Below are 13,917 nucleotides of genomic sequence, written 5' to 3'. Positions count from 1 at the left end.
TGAGGGTGACAGAACACTGAAACAGGCTGCCCAGGGGAGCTGTGAAGTCTCCCTCTCTGGAGATATTCAAGACCTTGCTGGATTTGCTCCTGTGTGATCTGGTATAGGTGACTCTGCCTGGCAGAAGGGTTAGACTGGATGATCTTTCGAGGTCACTTACAACCCCTGACATTCTATGATTCTATCACCAAATAGTATATGCTGAGAGGTAGAAAAGCTACTTTTATTCAGGGGTGATTCATTTGCAGCTCATACATAACAGTCAAGAAGTGAGGGACTCCAAGAAGCAAGAAGAATTGCTCAAAAGCACAAGCTAAGTTATTGTGCACTTATTTATTATCTGATTTATAACATAGATGAAGCTAAATAGAACAATTTATCATTCTGCCTGGACATGTTTTAAATGTGGTTGTCTCAGTGCCTTGGCGATTGTCTTCCAGAAGATGGCTGAGGCTGCCTGTATTTTGAGAGAATAGTAATATAATCAGCAAAGGTATAAATGTTATATTCATGGTGCTGAAGGTTCTTGTAGGTAGAATTATCAAATTCTTCTGGGGCGGGCTTGTCAGCTGCTGTGGTCTCTGCAAAAACAAATAGTAACTGGTGACTATAAGGATGCCACATCAGAGGGCAATATTCTTAAGTACTAAGCCAGCTTTCATAAGCTCACCCCTCATCCAACCAACAAAATTTATAGATAAAAAAGGAAGAAAAAGGGTCAGCAACTATAACAAAAGCATAAGTTTACTAAGTTTTGCTGGTACCTTGTCTAGTCCTAAAGTAGCATATTAGTACACAGTAGGGGAACAGAAATCAGTGCAAGTCACCCAATACAGCACAGCTTTTAAAATCCAAACTACCATCTAATGCTGGGGGTGGATAGGGCAGAATGTCTCATTTATATTTTGCAGACATATGTCTGCATTTCCTGGCTTTCTCATAGTTGCCTTGGTTTTCACTTCAGCCAGAACAGCAGGTGACATTCCTAGCAAGCCAGAAGAGGCAAAGAAGCAGTACAAATGATATATCATCATGTCAGACTATGAGATACTGCTATTAGAACTACTTTACAGATTGAATTTTTTTCATAGGGAGAAGTGATGGAATTATTGAGATCTCCACAGTTTAATTTTGAATGTGGTTATATTGACCAGTAATATATCACAAGCCTTGGATCTAATCTTCCTTTCTTCTCAACATAATCTTCTGTACTTTGTATCAGCTCTGCTTTCTAAAGGAATAACCTAATAAATTTATTCAGAATCCTTTACTTCACATTAAAGCTAACAGTAATTCTTGCACTTCTAGAACATAATGCAAATTTAGGCAGTAACATTTACATAAAGGTTTCCTCTTACAGAATGATTTTAAAACCAAGGGCATTGCAAGAAATAAAACTTCACTCTCAATATTGATTTTTTCCCCTCAAATATCCAGACTTTTAACAACAGGAAAGACTTAACCTAATCTAGTGAAAAGCTTTGTCTCAAATTTCTATGTAGTGGTTTAGTTCAGATCATATTAAACTTCTTTCTGTAATGCAGTTGTCTACAATAAAAATAGAAGGGCTCAAGCAACTGAACACCAGGATTTCCCTTCAATTACGGCATGATTATTACAATGTAACAGGTGTAAGTTTAGGAGCATGTACCCCTGATGTTTAAGCACGACTTGCTTATAAAACACAATGTATTAAGCTATGGTTTCAGCAAAACCACACATAACCTATGAAAGGAAATATCCCTGTGCCTACTGCTCAGTTTCTACTGAGACAGCTCATAGAAGGCAACACTACTGATATAAAGGCCAGATGAAACAATCTTTACTGCTAATAGCCCCAAGAACAGCAAGCATAGGCAAGTGTACACTCAACCTGCACGAGACAGGTGTCTGAAGTTAAAAGACAGATGCTCAGAAAGAATCACAGATGGAGTCTCACTTTTCCTGCTCAAATATACTGTACTTGGCTTCTTGAAAGAAAAATTTCTTCAAGCTCATTCTCATCATACCTCAGACTTCATCTATGCTTGCTTTCTTGAAGAGCAAGCATTTCACAGGATGTTCTTCCAAAATGAATCAGAGGTGTATTTCTGAGTTACCATGGTACTTCCTATTTTGCTATTTAGCAGTTCAAGTCAGCAGTTTTTGCTGCTTAGCATGCCTCCTCTAAAAAAAATGGATGACATCACCTTAACATTCAAGTTTGGAATGGGAAAAATTGCTTTTACCTCTTTTGTGCCCCTGTTGAAGTAGATGAATAAAGGGACACAAGAAAGGAGAGTAGTGCAGATTACAGAAGATATTATTAAGTGTGAACACTGAACATGGAAAAGCAGCAACTGTTTTCAAAGGCGGCCTTGAAGGCAAGAAAGAACAAGATATGCCTGGAGATGTCGATGCAGTGTACCTGGGTTTGACACTTTAGCACCCAAAGATATATTACACCAGCAGTAAATGGATGTGAACTTGCCTGTACTAACCCTCTCCACAGCCACTGCAGCAGTCGTCCAGTACCTTCCCCACAGAAAATCTCCTGCTCTCACAACCTTACCACCCCTACATTAAAATTGCCATTTTCAGTAAAGCCAGGCCCTACTTAGGAGAATTTTGCTGTTGTGGTTATGATGATGATAGGTCTGAGGGACAGTGGTAGCACTGCCCCAGGAATACAGATATGCAGGTAAAGTCTGTCATATGGGTTTAATCAGAGTAGAGGAGGCCATTTCACAGATCTTTGATTTGTCATCTTTGCCTTGAGTAATATGAACCTCTTAAGATCAAATCCTCTCTCTCATACTGGAAGGCAACCAAACTAATTTTTCATGTCTTCACAGTGGCTTCAGTGTGGGAAAAAATGCTTTAGCACCTAAAACTCCACTGTGGATGAATGGGGAGAGAAGCATCACCTATGCATAAATACAAATAGCCTTTTCCCTTTTTTTTTTTAAGAAAGTTTCTACTGCTGACTGCAAGGAGGAACAAGTAAATAAAACTACTGTTTGCAAACAGGGCTACATTTTACTATTTGAGTTGCAGTCAGGAAAGAAGGCAAGCTTACCTTCCAGTTCTTAAACCAGACCAGATCACAATCTGACTAACCCCTTAAAATCCAAGGCAAGTCTTTCACTCAACACTGTACCCTGGAAATCCATGTACAACAGCAATTATTCATCATTGAACCTGGTCTGACACTTCATAGTCACAGGATGGTTGAGGTTGGAAGATATATCTGGAAGTCATCTGGTCCAACTCTAAATGCCTACGTAAGGTTAGCTAAAACAGGCTGCCCAGAACTATGTCCACACAGTTCCCAAATTTCCCCAAGGATGGAGACTTCACTGCCTCTGGGCAGCCTATACCAGTGCTCCGTCACTCTCAGAGTAAAAAGTGTTTCTTGATGTTGAGGCAAAATGCTAAGCATTGGTTTGTAGCCACTGCCTGTTGTTCTGTCACTAGCTACTACTAAAAAGACTTAAATCTGTCTCCTTTGCACTATCCCTTCAAACATTTACAAACATTGATGAGAAGCCCCTTGAGCCTTCTCTCCTCTGGGCTGACCAGTCCCAGATCTCTCAGTCTTTCCTCAGAGAGGAGATATTCTAGTCCCTTAATCATCTTAGTGGCACTTCACTGGACTCTCCAGTAGCTCCACATCTCTTGTACTGGGGAGCCCAGAACTGTACACAGCACTAGAGCTGCATCTCACCAGGGAAAGATCACCTTCCTCAGCCTTCTCACAACATTCCTCCTAATGCAGCCCAGGTTACTGCCATTGGTAGTCTTTGCTGCTAGGGCAAATTGCTGGCTCATATTCAACCTGCTGTTCACCTGGACTGCCAGTCTTCTCTGCAAGGACATCACTTGAAGGATGACATGCAAGCAGCTTTACAATTATGCTGGTTTTAGTTCAAGTAGACAAATTCTTTAATTCAGAGCAGCAACCAGAAGAAGAGGGATCTTAAGAACGATATGCTGCCTGAAGTGAAAGGCAAGAATGGTAAGCCACCACAGACCATGACAGGAGTATTTGCTACTGAAATCACAGAACAAGATCAGTAGTTAACAGAACTGTAAATAAGAAGAGTAAGTCAGACAAGGAAGTATAAAGAGATGATTATATGATGCATGATGATCTTTCCTAAAAAAAAACAGCAGTCTCCTCAACTTGCTACAAAAACTGGGTTATAAGCTCAACTCTATTTTACTTCAACATGACTTGCTTACAACCTACCAATCTCAGAATCAATACCTGTTTCTGGCATTAGACAACGATTTCATAAAGTCTACTGAAATATTTTGGGGGAAAAAAACAACAAACTAAACTAAAAAGTCAGCAAGATTTAAGCAAAAAAGCAGATGGCATCAAATTTGGCTCAGGAGAAAGGCTGCTACCAAACCCTTCTGAGAAGAGAGAGAAAACAAGTTTTGTCATATAAAGCCTATGATTTTGCTCCTAGTGGAAACAACCTCATTTTCATTTTGTAAGTAACTGGTTGTGCTGGTTTGAGGTTTATGAAACTATAAACACAGAGAAATGAACACCACTTCCTTTCACAACATAACTCAAAAGCAACTGTTGCTAAGTGCTTATAACAATTAGCAATGAACAAGAATTTATCTTCCAGAAAGTCACTGCTACACAGGTAGCTTCAGTATAAAGAGAATCCCTTTTAAAAATGCCCTAACCCAGATGAATCAATACAGTTCAAACAGTTTAAAGTTGTACCCTCTATTGTGCTCCCTTCTCCATCCTGGCCTCCTGCTTCTTGAATGGTCTCCTCCTTTGCTGTAGTGCCCATTACCAACATTGTGCTTTCAGAAGTCTCTTCTAGTTTAGGAGCAGCTGCTGACTTCTGTGCCTCCTTCACCTTCTTTTCTTCTCCTCTGGATACCAGTTTCTGCTTTGTGTCTTCCTGAGTTGCTGATGAAACTTTCATCTCAATAGCTGCTACTTGGGTTCCAATGGACTTTTCCTCAGATTTATAAGTGTCGTTGCCCAGGTCTTGGCTTTCAACCATGTGTGGGTCTAAGACCAGCTTCTCTCGACCTGCTTCTTTCGGAGTTGATTTTACTTTGGAGTCTTCTGCTTTGGATTTTGACATTTCATGGCTGACTGGTGTTCTAGAAAATGTGACCTGCTTGACAGGAGACACACCAGTTTCTGGTTTGCGTGGCTTCTTCTTAGCTACATATTCTTTCTGAGATTTCTGGGACAAGTTCTCTTTTGCTAGCATTGATGCCTTTACTGCTATGTTTTCTGAAAAGACAGAACCTTGTCTATGAAACTTGCCTTTGGTTTTAATGGCAACTTCTGAACCATCATTTTCTTCCTCTGAATCTGAGCTAGAATCTGAATCTGAGCTGGATGAAGTTTCTTCCTCAACTAACTCCTTCCTCAAGCCTCCTTCTGTTGCAGGTGAAGTGACATCCTCCTCCTCAACAGAAGAAACAACTACTCGCTGAGGAAATTCAACAGCAGTTTTTCTTGACATGAATATCCTCAAGTCTTCAGCAGAAGGCTTGGAAGCATCCTCAAGGTTAGTACTAGATATGCTCTCACCTTTGTTTGAAGATGCTAAGAGAGAACTAGAAGACAACATTTTAGGGAATTCAATTGGTGCCTTGATGGCTAGCAGCTTGGTGCTTCCCTGTGGTGTCACTATATCTAGGAAATGGAACAAAGAGGATCATCATTATATCTGATATTGATGTTTATTAGTGATCTTAGTCACAAACCCCTAACCCTCACTCTCACCCCTAACCCTAACCCAAAACCTAAACCCTTAACCCTAGCCCCAACCCCTAACCGACTAACCCTAAACCCTAACTCCTAAACCCTCACACTAACACTTAAACGCTAACACATAAACCCTAACCATAAAGCCTAACCCCTACATCCTAACACCTAACCCCAACCCTACCCCTAAACCCATCCCTAACCCTAACCCCAAACCCAACCCCTAACCACTAACCCTAACCCACTAACCTCTAACCCTAAACTCAACCCCTAACCCGAACCCCTAACACCTAACCCCAAACCCTAACCGCTAACCCTAATCTGGACCCTAACCCTCACCCTTGCCCCTAACCGTAAACCCTAAAACCAAACCCAACCCCAACACCCAACCCTAACCCTTACCCCTAGCCGAAACCCTCACCCCTAACCCTGACCATAAACCTAAATCCTTAACCCTAACCCCAACCCTAACCCCTAAACCTAACCTCAAACCCTAACCCCTAAACCTAAAATCCAAACCCTAAAATCCTAACCCTAACCCCTAAACCCTAACCCCCACACTCACACCTCACTATAACCCCTAAACGCAAACCCTAAACCCAAACACAACCCCAACCCCTAACTCTAACCCGGACCCTAACCCTGAACCCTAACCCTCACCCCTAACTGTAAACCCTAAACCCAAACCCAATGCCAACCCCTAACCCTAACCCCAACCCTAACTCCTAACCCTATCCCCAACCACTAACCCTCACCCACAACCCTAACCCTACCCCTAAACCCTAACCATAACCCCAACCCTAACCCTCAACCCTATCCCCTAACCCTAACCCCAACCCTAACTCTCAACCCTATCCCCTAATCCTAACCCCAACCCTAGCCCGTACCCTAACGGTCCCTAACCCCTAACCCGAACCCACACCCTCATCCCTAACCCCTAACCCTAACTATAAACCTAAACCCTTAACCCTAACCCCTTATCCTAACCCCTAACGCCAACCCTAACCCAGACCCTAATGCTAACCCCGAACTCTAACCCTCACCCCTAACCCTAACAGTAAACCCTAAACCCAAACCCACCCCCAACCCCTAACTCTAACCCCAACCCTAACCCTTAACCCTATCCCCTAAACCCTAACTGCTAACCCCTACCCGTAAACCCTAACCCCTAACACTAACCCTAGACAGCTCACCCTAACCCCTAAACTCCAACTCTAACCCCTACCCCAACCCTAATCCCTAACCCCAACCCTAGCCCCTAACTCCTAATCCCAACCCCTAACCCTCACCTCTAACCCTCACCCCAACCCTAACCCTACTCACCCTAACTCCACCCCTAAACCCTAACCCTATGCTCTAATCATAACCCTCACCACAACCCTAACCCTAATGGACCCTAACCCTAACCCGCACCCTAACCCTAACCATAAACCTAAACCCTCACCCTAAAGCCCAACCCTAAACCTTAATCCCTAATCCTAACCCCCAACCGTAAACCCTAACCCCTAACTCACCCCTAAACCTAACTCTAAAATCCTAACTCTAACCCCTAAACCCTAACCACAACCCCTCACCCTAAGCCCTAACCCTCACCATAACCCTCACCCTAACCCCTAAACCTAACTCCTACCCCAACCCGCACCCTCACCCCTAACCTTAACCCTAACTATAAACCTAAACACTTAACCGTAACCCCCAACCCTAACCCGGACCCTAACCCTAACCCCGAACTCTAACCCTCACACTCACCCCTAACCCTAACCCCAAACCCAAGCCCAACCCCCAACCCAAACCCTAACCCTCACCATAAACCTAAAACCTTAACCCTAACCCCAACCCTAACCCCAACCCCAAATGCCAATCACAAACCCTAGCCCTAACCCCTACACTCACCCTCACCCCTAACACCAACCCCTAACCCCTACCCTCACCCTAACCCCAACCCCTAACAATAACCCTAAACCCTAACCCATACCCCAACCCTAAACCTTAACCCTGAACCCTAAACCCAACCCTAACCCCTAACACCAACCCCAACCGTAACCCCTAGCCCTCACCCCTAACCCTAACCCTCACCCTAACCCCTATACTGTCACCCTAATCCCTAAACCCTAACCCCAACCCCCTACCCTAACTCTAACCCCAACCCCCTGCCCTAACCCCAACCCCTAGCCCACTAACCCCTAACCCTAACCCACTCAACGTCCACTAACCCTAACCCTCTAACCCCTAACCCCCTAAACCCTAACGCGCTCACCGTCCGCTAACCCTAATGGACTAACCCCTAACCCCATATCCCTAACCCCAACCCTAACCTGAACCCCTAACCCCAACCGACTAACCCTAACCCCTAAACCCAACCCCAACAGACCCTAATCCTAACTCTAACCCCTCACCAAACTTTCTCAGTTTGGTACAAAAAGCAAAACAAGAGATGTCTTTATTCTATAGGCATTATGAAGCACAAAGTTTTAAGACCTTTTAAGATAAATAGAGTTCTAATTAGCACTTAACATTTTTCACTGCTGCAGTGCTGAAACTCATAGGATGCCTTTTGCTGCTTGCTTTGCCAGACTCCCTACAAGTACCATTTTTCTTAGTGCTTCACTGAAAATGGTTTACAGACACCTTCCTATCTCAGATGAACATTAAGATAGCTTGTTAGCTGAGCTCTTCAAATATGATGCTACAGAGATAATATTTGTCTAAGAACGAGCCAGTGAAGCAGAAGAGACCATAAACAGATAAAGCAATAGCCAGCCTCTTGGCAATAGTCAAAGCAGCAAGGAGGGAATGACTCCTAAGACACAAAGTAGCAGAGTAAGAGATACATGAAGCCACAGGTGAAAGTGTCCATGCGAGCTACCAACAGAATTGTGTCTAATACAGTTTAACATCATTTTCCCAAGACTTTATGTCCTCCAGTTTACAGTGTCCACTTCTTTTCAATTTTTCTTTTGAGTCCTCTTCATTACGCTAAAGACAAGAGGCCAGCAGTTGAAGAGAAAGCAGCAACTTTCAGGCTTTCATGGAATAGAATCATAGAATCAACCAGGTTGGAAGAGACCTCCAAGATTATCCAGTCCAACCTATTGCCCACTAAGGCACCAAGTGTCTCATCCTCCATACCAAATACCCCTTGGATACTTGTGTCAACTATATCCTCAAGAGGCTGATCAACCACCAGTGCTGTTGTGGTTACAGAAAACAGGAAGACAAAGAGGACTAGGAGCAGACTAGGATGGTCTGTTAAGAATGTAGACCACTGCTGAAATTTTCTATGGCAAAGCCAGTTCCATTATGAGTTCCAACGATTCCAACTGGCAGTGTAGTACTACAGAGTTCCATTTTACTGGAAATCTGCACAATTTGGCAACCCAGATCTACCTTACAAGGCCATAAAGGCGATGCAATTTTCCCCCCTTGCTAGTATTTTACAGTAAATACTTTGTATGATCCAAGGAGTTACTACAATTAGTTCTGAATAGAAGCAAGTCTTTAGCAATGCCCAAATGAAAATGTCACAGAAGAAATATGAAGCCGAATGACACATGATAGTAAAACCAAAGTAACTAAGAAAGAATTCTTAATGAAAATACATCAGTTTACTATATAGCTAATACTTCTGAATCATTTCAGAATGACACTTCTTTCTGCCAGAGGGAAGGTGCAGGGCAGGGAGAGACAACAGAGGCAAGTAGGAGGATGGGCAGCCACCTTTGAAAGAAGCTTGACTCTTTTCACTGTCTAACATAGCCAAAGAGCAGCCTGTAGAAACTAATAGACAAGGAGACACCACTCAGGATTGAAGAGCTCTTTGAAGAAGCAGAGGAAGGTCAAACTAACAGGGAATGCCCAAAGGGGTGACAGACAAGTGAAAGCTGAGCAAAAGTTGAAGAACTATTAATGTTAAGATGTCTTAAGAAACCTACAAGGCAGATAATATTCAACTTGACCATGAACAGTAGGTGTTACTGGAAAACTACTCCAAACAGTGATACTTGGACATGTGAAGATGCAATGCCCTTCAGCTGTGAATCATAAAGTCTAATACAACTGGTATGGGCTCTTTAGTTCAGATACTTCAAACTTCTTACCACCTGATCTGTATTTGCATTCCTTTCCCCAAACAGTACACCTAAATCAGTAACAAGACCATCACTCCCAGATTCATTCTTACCAATCCCTGTAACAGCAGTGTCATTATTGGAACACATTTAGAACATGTCTGCACTTCAGAAAGGAAGCATACAGAAATTACAGGTGTATTCCCCATCACTTACTTTGTAAGTAAGCATGACCATTTTATCAAAGCAAAGAAAATCTGCACACCCTGTTCCAGATGGAATCTGAAAAAGACAGCTGTTCCACACACCTTAACCTCAACCACTTGCAGGGGGAGCAGCTGGCTGAAAGGTGGCCTAAGAGGTCTCCTGACATCTGAAATCAGAGCTGCAGAGCAGTGAATCTAGAAATTGGTGCAAAATGCATCTTAAATGTGTTTAAAATAATGCAGAAAATGTATGATAAAGTGATTAGTTGTTCAATCAAGCTTACATCATTCTATGCAGCAAAAGCTGCCTTAATTGAACAACAAAGCTTTTATCTTCCTTGGCATTTGAGAAGCTAACAATAGAAGCCAGGTGACTTCATTCAAATACTCTTTCAGTGATCTTTTTAACAGCTGTCAACAACTCTGATCACTTCCACACGTGGCACCATGGAGTTTTGCTGTTTAAGTACCTGGATCACTAATTGGGAATGGGAATCCTACTCACTGAATCAGTGAGCCTCTATCTGCAAACAGTAGTTTGCATAAAGCATCCTCCTTAGAAATTTCTATTCATGGTTTGACTTTGGACAGGGACAGAAGGTGTTTGGATACTTCTGAATGCTGAATGTACTGGAATAGCCAAACCCAGGTCCAACCTATGGGGAAAAATGTTTTACAACTATATTTAACACCAACAGGACCATGGTAATTTTTTACAGCTTCTCAATACTGATGCCCGGAGCAGATATTCATGTCTTGCAAGTCTCTTTCTGTAAAACATGTTTCTTTTTGACCCTCATAATCTAAACACATTTTGAGAGAAAAGGGAGGATATTTTAATTTCAAAACTAGACTGTTTGCCTCATTTTAAAAAGTAACTTGCTACCCTCATTTTCATCAATTTTTAGGCAACCTGCAAAGCCTCTTTATGTTAAGACAGATGTAATTATAGCTCTCTAAGTCTGCTAAAGCATCACAACTGCTAATATAGCAAGGTGAAGGTTAACAGAGAAGAAGTGTCAATCTTGTAGCATAATCTACAAATAAAAATATACTCTCCATAGCTGCATTCCTATCAGATCTTCAGTTTTCTTACTCTACAGTACATTTCAACAGAAATTCATAGTTACATCTCTAAAAACTTTCATTTATTTGTCTTACATAGCAGCAGTTTGGAGTCGCGGTCACAAGTTCTTGCCTTTCTAACGGCAATCAGAGAGACCTGACCCCTCAGACGGGTGCTCACCAGTCTGACAGGGAGATGAACCATTACGGTGTGGGCACCAGCAAGGGGGGGCAGAAGTCTCTCGGGGATGGCAGCTACAGGGGGAGGAGGTTAGCTCCCTCGCTGGTTTATCACCAGAAAGAAAGAGAGCCGCTCCTACGAGCAGCTACAGGCGCATTTGCCTTTACTGACACCCCCCCCCCCCCGCACAACAAAGCACACATCTTACTCGCTGGCGGCGTCCCGGAGCCTGCCGGCCTGGTGCACAACGCCGCGGAGGGGGCCGCCCCTGCCAGCCCCCGGGCCTCCAGCCGCAACACCTGCAAGGCACCACATAAAACAAATAAACGAAGTGGCACACGAATGACCTCCGGGGCACAAGAGGACCTGGAGAAATCCCTGGAGCAGTGACCCCACCACCTCCTCGGGCAAACGTCGCTGAGCCTGCATATGCGCACTGCTCCTCCCCGGGCCCGTGGCGCAGGTGCCGCCGACTCGGGAGAAGGGATGTGACTGGCCGGATACCTGCCGCCGAGCGGAGCCGAGCAACTATTCCCTACCCTTCTCCCCACCCCAGACCGGTCTCCCTCCTGCCCCGTACCTTGCGGGTCGCTGCCCGGCCGCAGCCCAGCAGTGAGGGAGCAGCCATCTTGACAAGGGCCCACTCCAAGCTCCGTGACCTCCGGCACCGCCCCCGAAGGGCGGAGCCTCATCAGGCCCCGCCCCCGCCCCGTTGCCGCCGGCGCTGCGCAGGCGCCTGCCGGTGCGCTCAGAGGCGCCTGGGCGGGCTGGCTGGGCGGGCTGCGGCCAGCTCCGTGACGTTCAACGAGGGCAAGTGCCGGGCCCTGCACCTGGGTCACAACAGCCTCATCAAACGCCACAGGTTTGAAACAGAGTGGCTGGAAATTTGCCCTGCAGAAAAGAAGCGAGGGGTGCTGGTTGGCAGCCATCTGAACATGAGCCAGCAGTGTGCACAGGTGGCCAAGAAGACCAGCAGCACCCTAGCCTGTAGCAGGAAGCAATGAAGCTTGTAGAAGGTCTAGAGCACAAATCCTCGTAGCAGCAACAGAAGAAACTGGAGTTGGTTAGCCTGGAGAAAAGGGCAAAGAGGGGACATTCTTGTTCTCTACAACTACCTGAAAGGTGTCCTGTGTTAACAGAGGTCATGCCAAGCAAGACCCTTCCCCCTCCAGCCTCCCAGGAGGGAAAATAACACACACAAAAAATCCTCTAGGTTGAGATAAGGCATCTAATGAGGTAATATAATGCACAATGACCTTAGCCTATTGTAGAAAAGTGCAGCAAAATGCAGAAACAGCATCAGAAGCCAGTGAGCTCCCCAACCCCTTGAGCCACAGCCCACCCAGCTGAAAGGACCAACACCCCAAAACTGGAAACTGGAAAAGAGCAACCAGAAGCTTTGCTCCAGCCAGCCACTTTCATTTCGATGCTGCCATGGCGGCAACATAATATTGAATACACACATTCCCAGAATTAACTTAACACATGACAGGAGGTTGTAGAGAAACGGGTGTCAATGTATTCTCCTTAGTAAAAACTGATTGGACAGGAGAAGATGGCCTCAAGTTGTGCCAGGGGTGGTTTAGGTTGAACATTGGGAAACAATTCTTCACTGTAAGGGTTGTCAAGCACTGGATCAGGCAGCCCAGCATCATAGAATCATAAAATGGTCTGGCTTGGAAGGAACCGTTTAGAGGGACCTTGACAGGCTGGAGAGGTGGGCTCAAGCCAACCTCATGAAGTTCAAAAAGACCAAATGTAGGTCCTGCATCTGGGCTGGAGCAATCCCAAGTACTGACACAGGCTGGGCAGTGACTGGCTTGAGAGCAGCCCTAAAGAAAAGGACTTGCAGATAGTGGTGGTCAAGAAGCTCAACATGAGCCATCAGTGTGCTCTTTTAGCCATAAATGCCAAACAGATTCTGGGCTGCATCAGGAGCAGCATGGCCAGCAGGTCAAGGGAGGCGATTCTCACCCTCTTCTCCACTCTGGTGAGACCCCACCTGGAGTACTGTGTCCAGTTCTTGGAGCTGCTATTACAATAAAGATATAGACATGCTAGAGCATCTCCAGAGAAGGCGCATGAGGATGATCAGAGGGCTGGAGCACCTCTCCTATGGAGACAGAGCTGGGAGAGAAGGCTCTGAAGAGACCTTATTGTGGCCTTCCAGTACCTTAAGGGGGCTTACAAGAAAGCTGCTGAGGGACTTGTTAGGGTATAAGATAGTGATAGAACCAGGGGGAATAGAGTAAAGCTAGAAGTGAGTAGATTCAGGCTGGATATTAGGAGGAAGTTCTTCAGCATTAGGGTGGTGAGACACAAGAACAAGTTGTTCAGGAAGGTGGTGGAAGCCCCATCCCTGGAGGCCTTTAAGGCCAGGCTGGATGTGGCTCTGAGCATGTGTCCCTGCCCATGGCAGGGAGGTTGGAGTTAAATGATCCTTTAGGTCCCTTCCAGCCCTGACAATTCTGTGACCTCCAAAGGTCATCTAGTCCAAGCCCCTCTGCACTCAGCAGGGGCATTCTCAATTAGAGCAGGTTGCCCAGAGCCCCGTCAAGCCTCACTTTGAGTATGTCCAGGCATGGGGCCACAACCAACCTCCCGGGCAAACTGTTTCAGTGTTCCACTACGCTCGGTAGAGTCATCCTCCCCGGAGGTATT

The 13,917-nt window shown here is 44.9% G+C and overlaps 1 protein-coding gene across 4 annotated transcripts; it reads right to left on the bottom strand.

Annotated features, from left to right (window-relative positions):
* Positions 1 to 314: 314 nt before the first annotated feature.
* Positions 315 to 11,953, bottom strand: NDUFV3 (NADH:ubiquinone oxidoreductase subunit V3). Of its 4 annotated transcripts, XM_064152598.1 has the most exons (5): positions 11,837 to 11,953; positions 11,465 to 11,555; positions 5,561 to 5,665; positions 4,727 to 5,257; positions 315 to 581 (listed from the first exon to the last, which is right to left on the bottom strand). In XM_064152598.1, exons 1-5 carry the CDS (start codon positions 11,882 to 11,884, stop codon positions 415 to 417), a joined length of 942 nt encoding a protein of 313 aa, XP_064008668.1. In that variant the 5' UTR covers positions 11,885 to 11,953; the 3' UTR covers positions 315 to 414. The 4 variants fall into 4 exon arrangements, with proteins under 4 accessions (XP_064008668.1, XP_064008669.1, XP_064008670.1 ...); XM_064152599.1 differs by lacking the exon at positions 5,561 to 5,665 and having other exon boundaries at positions 11,837 to 11,952; XM_064152600.1 differs by lacking the exon at positions 4,727 to 5,257 and having other exon boundaries at positions 11,837 to 11,951.
* Between the last annotated feature and the right edge of the window lie 1,964 nt (positions 11,954 to 13,917).

Source organism: Pogoniulus pusillus, chromosome 12 (genome assembly GCF_015220805.1).
Source record: "Pogoniulus pusillus isolate bPogPus1 chromosome 12, bPogPus1.pri, whole genome shotgun sequence".
Lineage (NCBI taxonomy): Eukaryota > Metazoa > Chordata > Aves > Piciformes > Lybiidae > Pogoniulus > Pogoniulus pusillus.
This window is presented reverse-complemented; position numbering and strand designations above follow the sequence as displayed.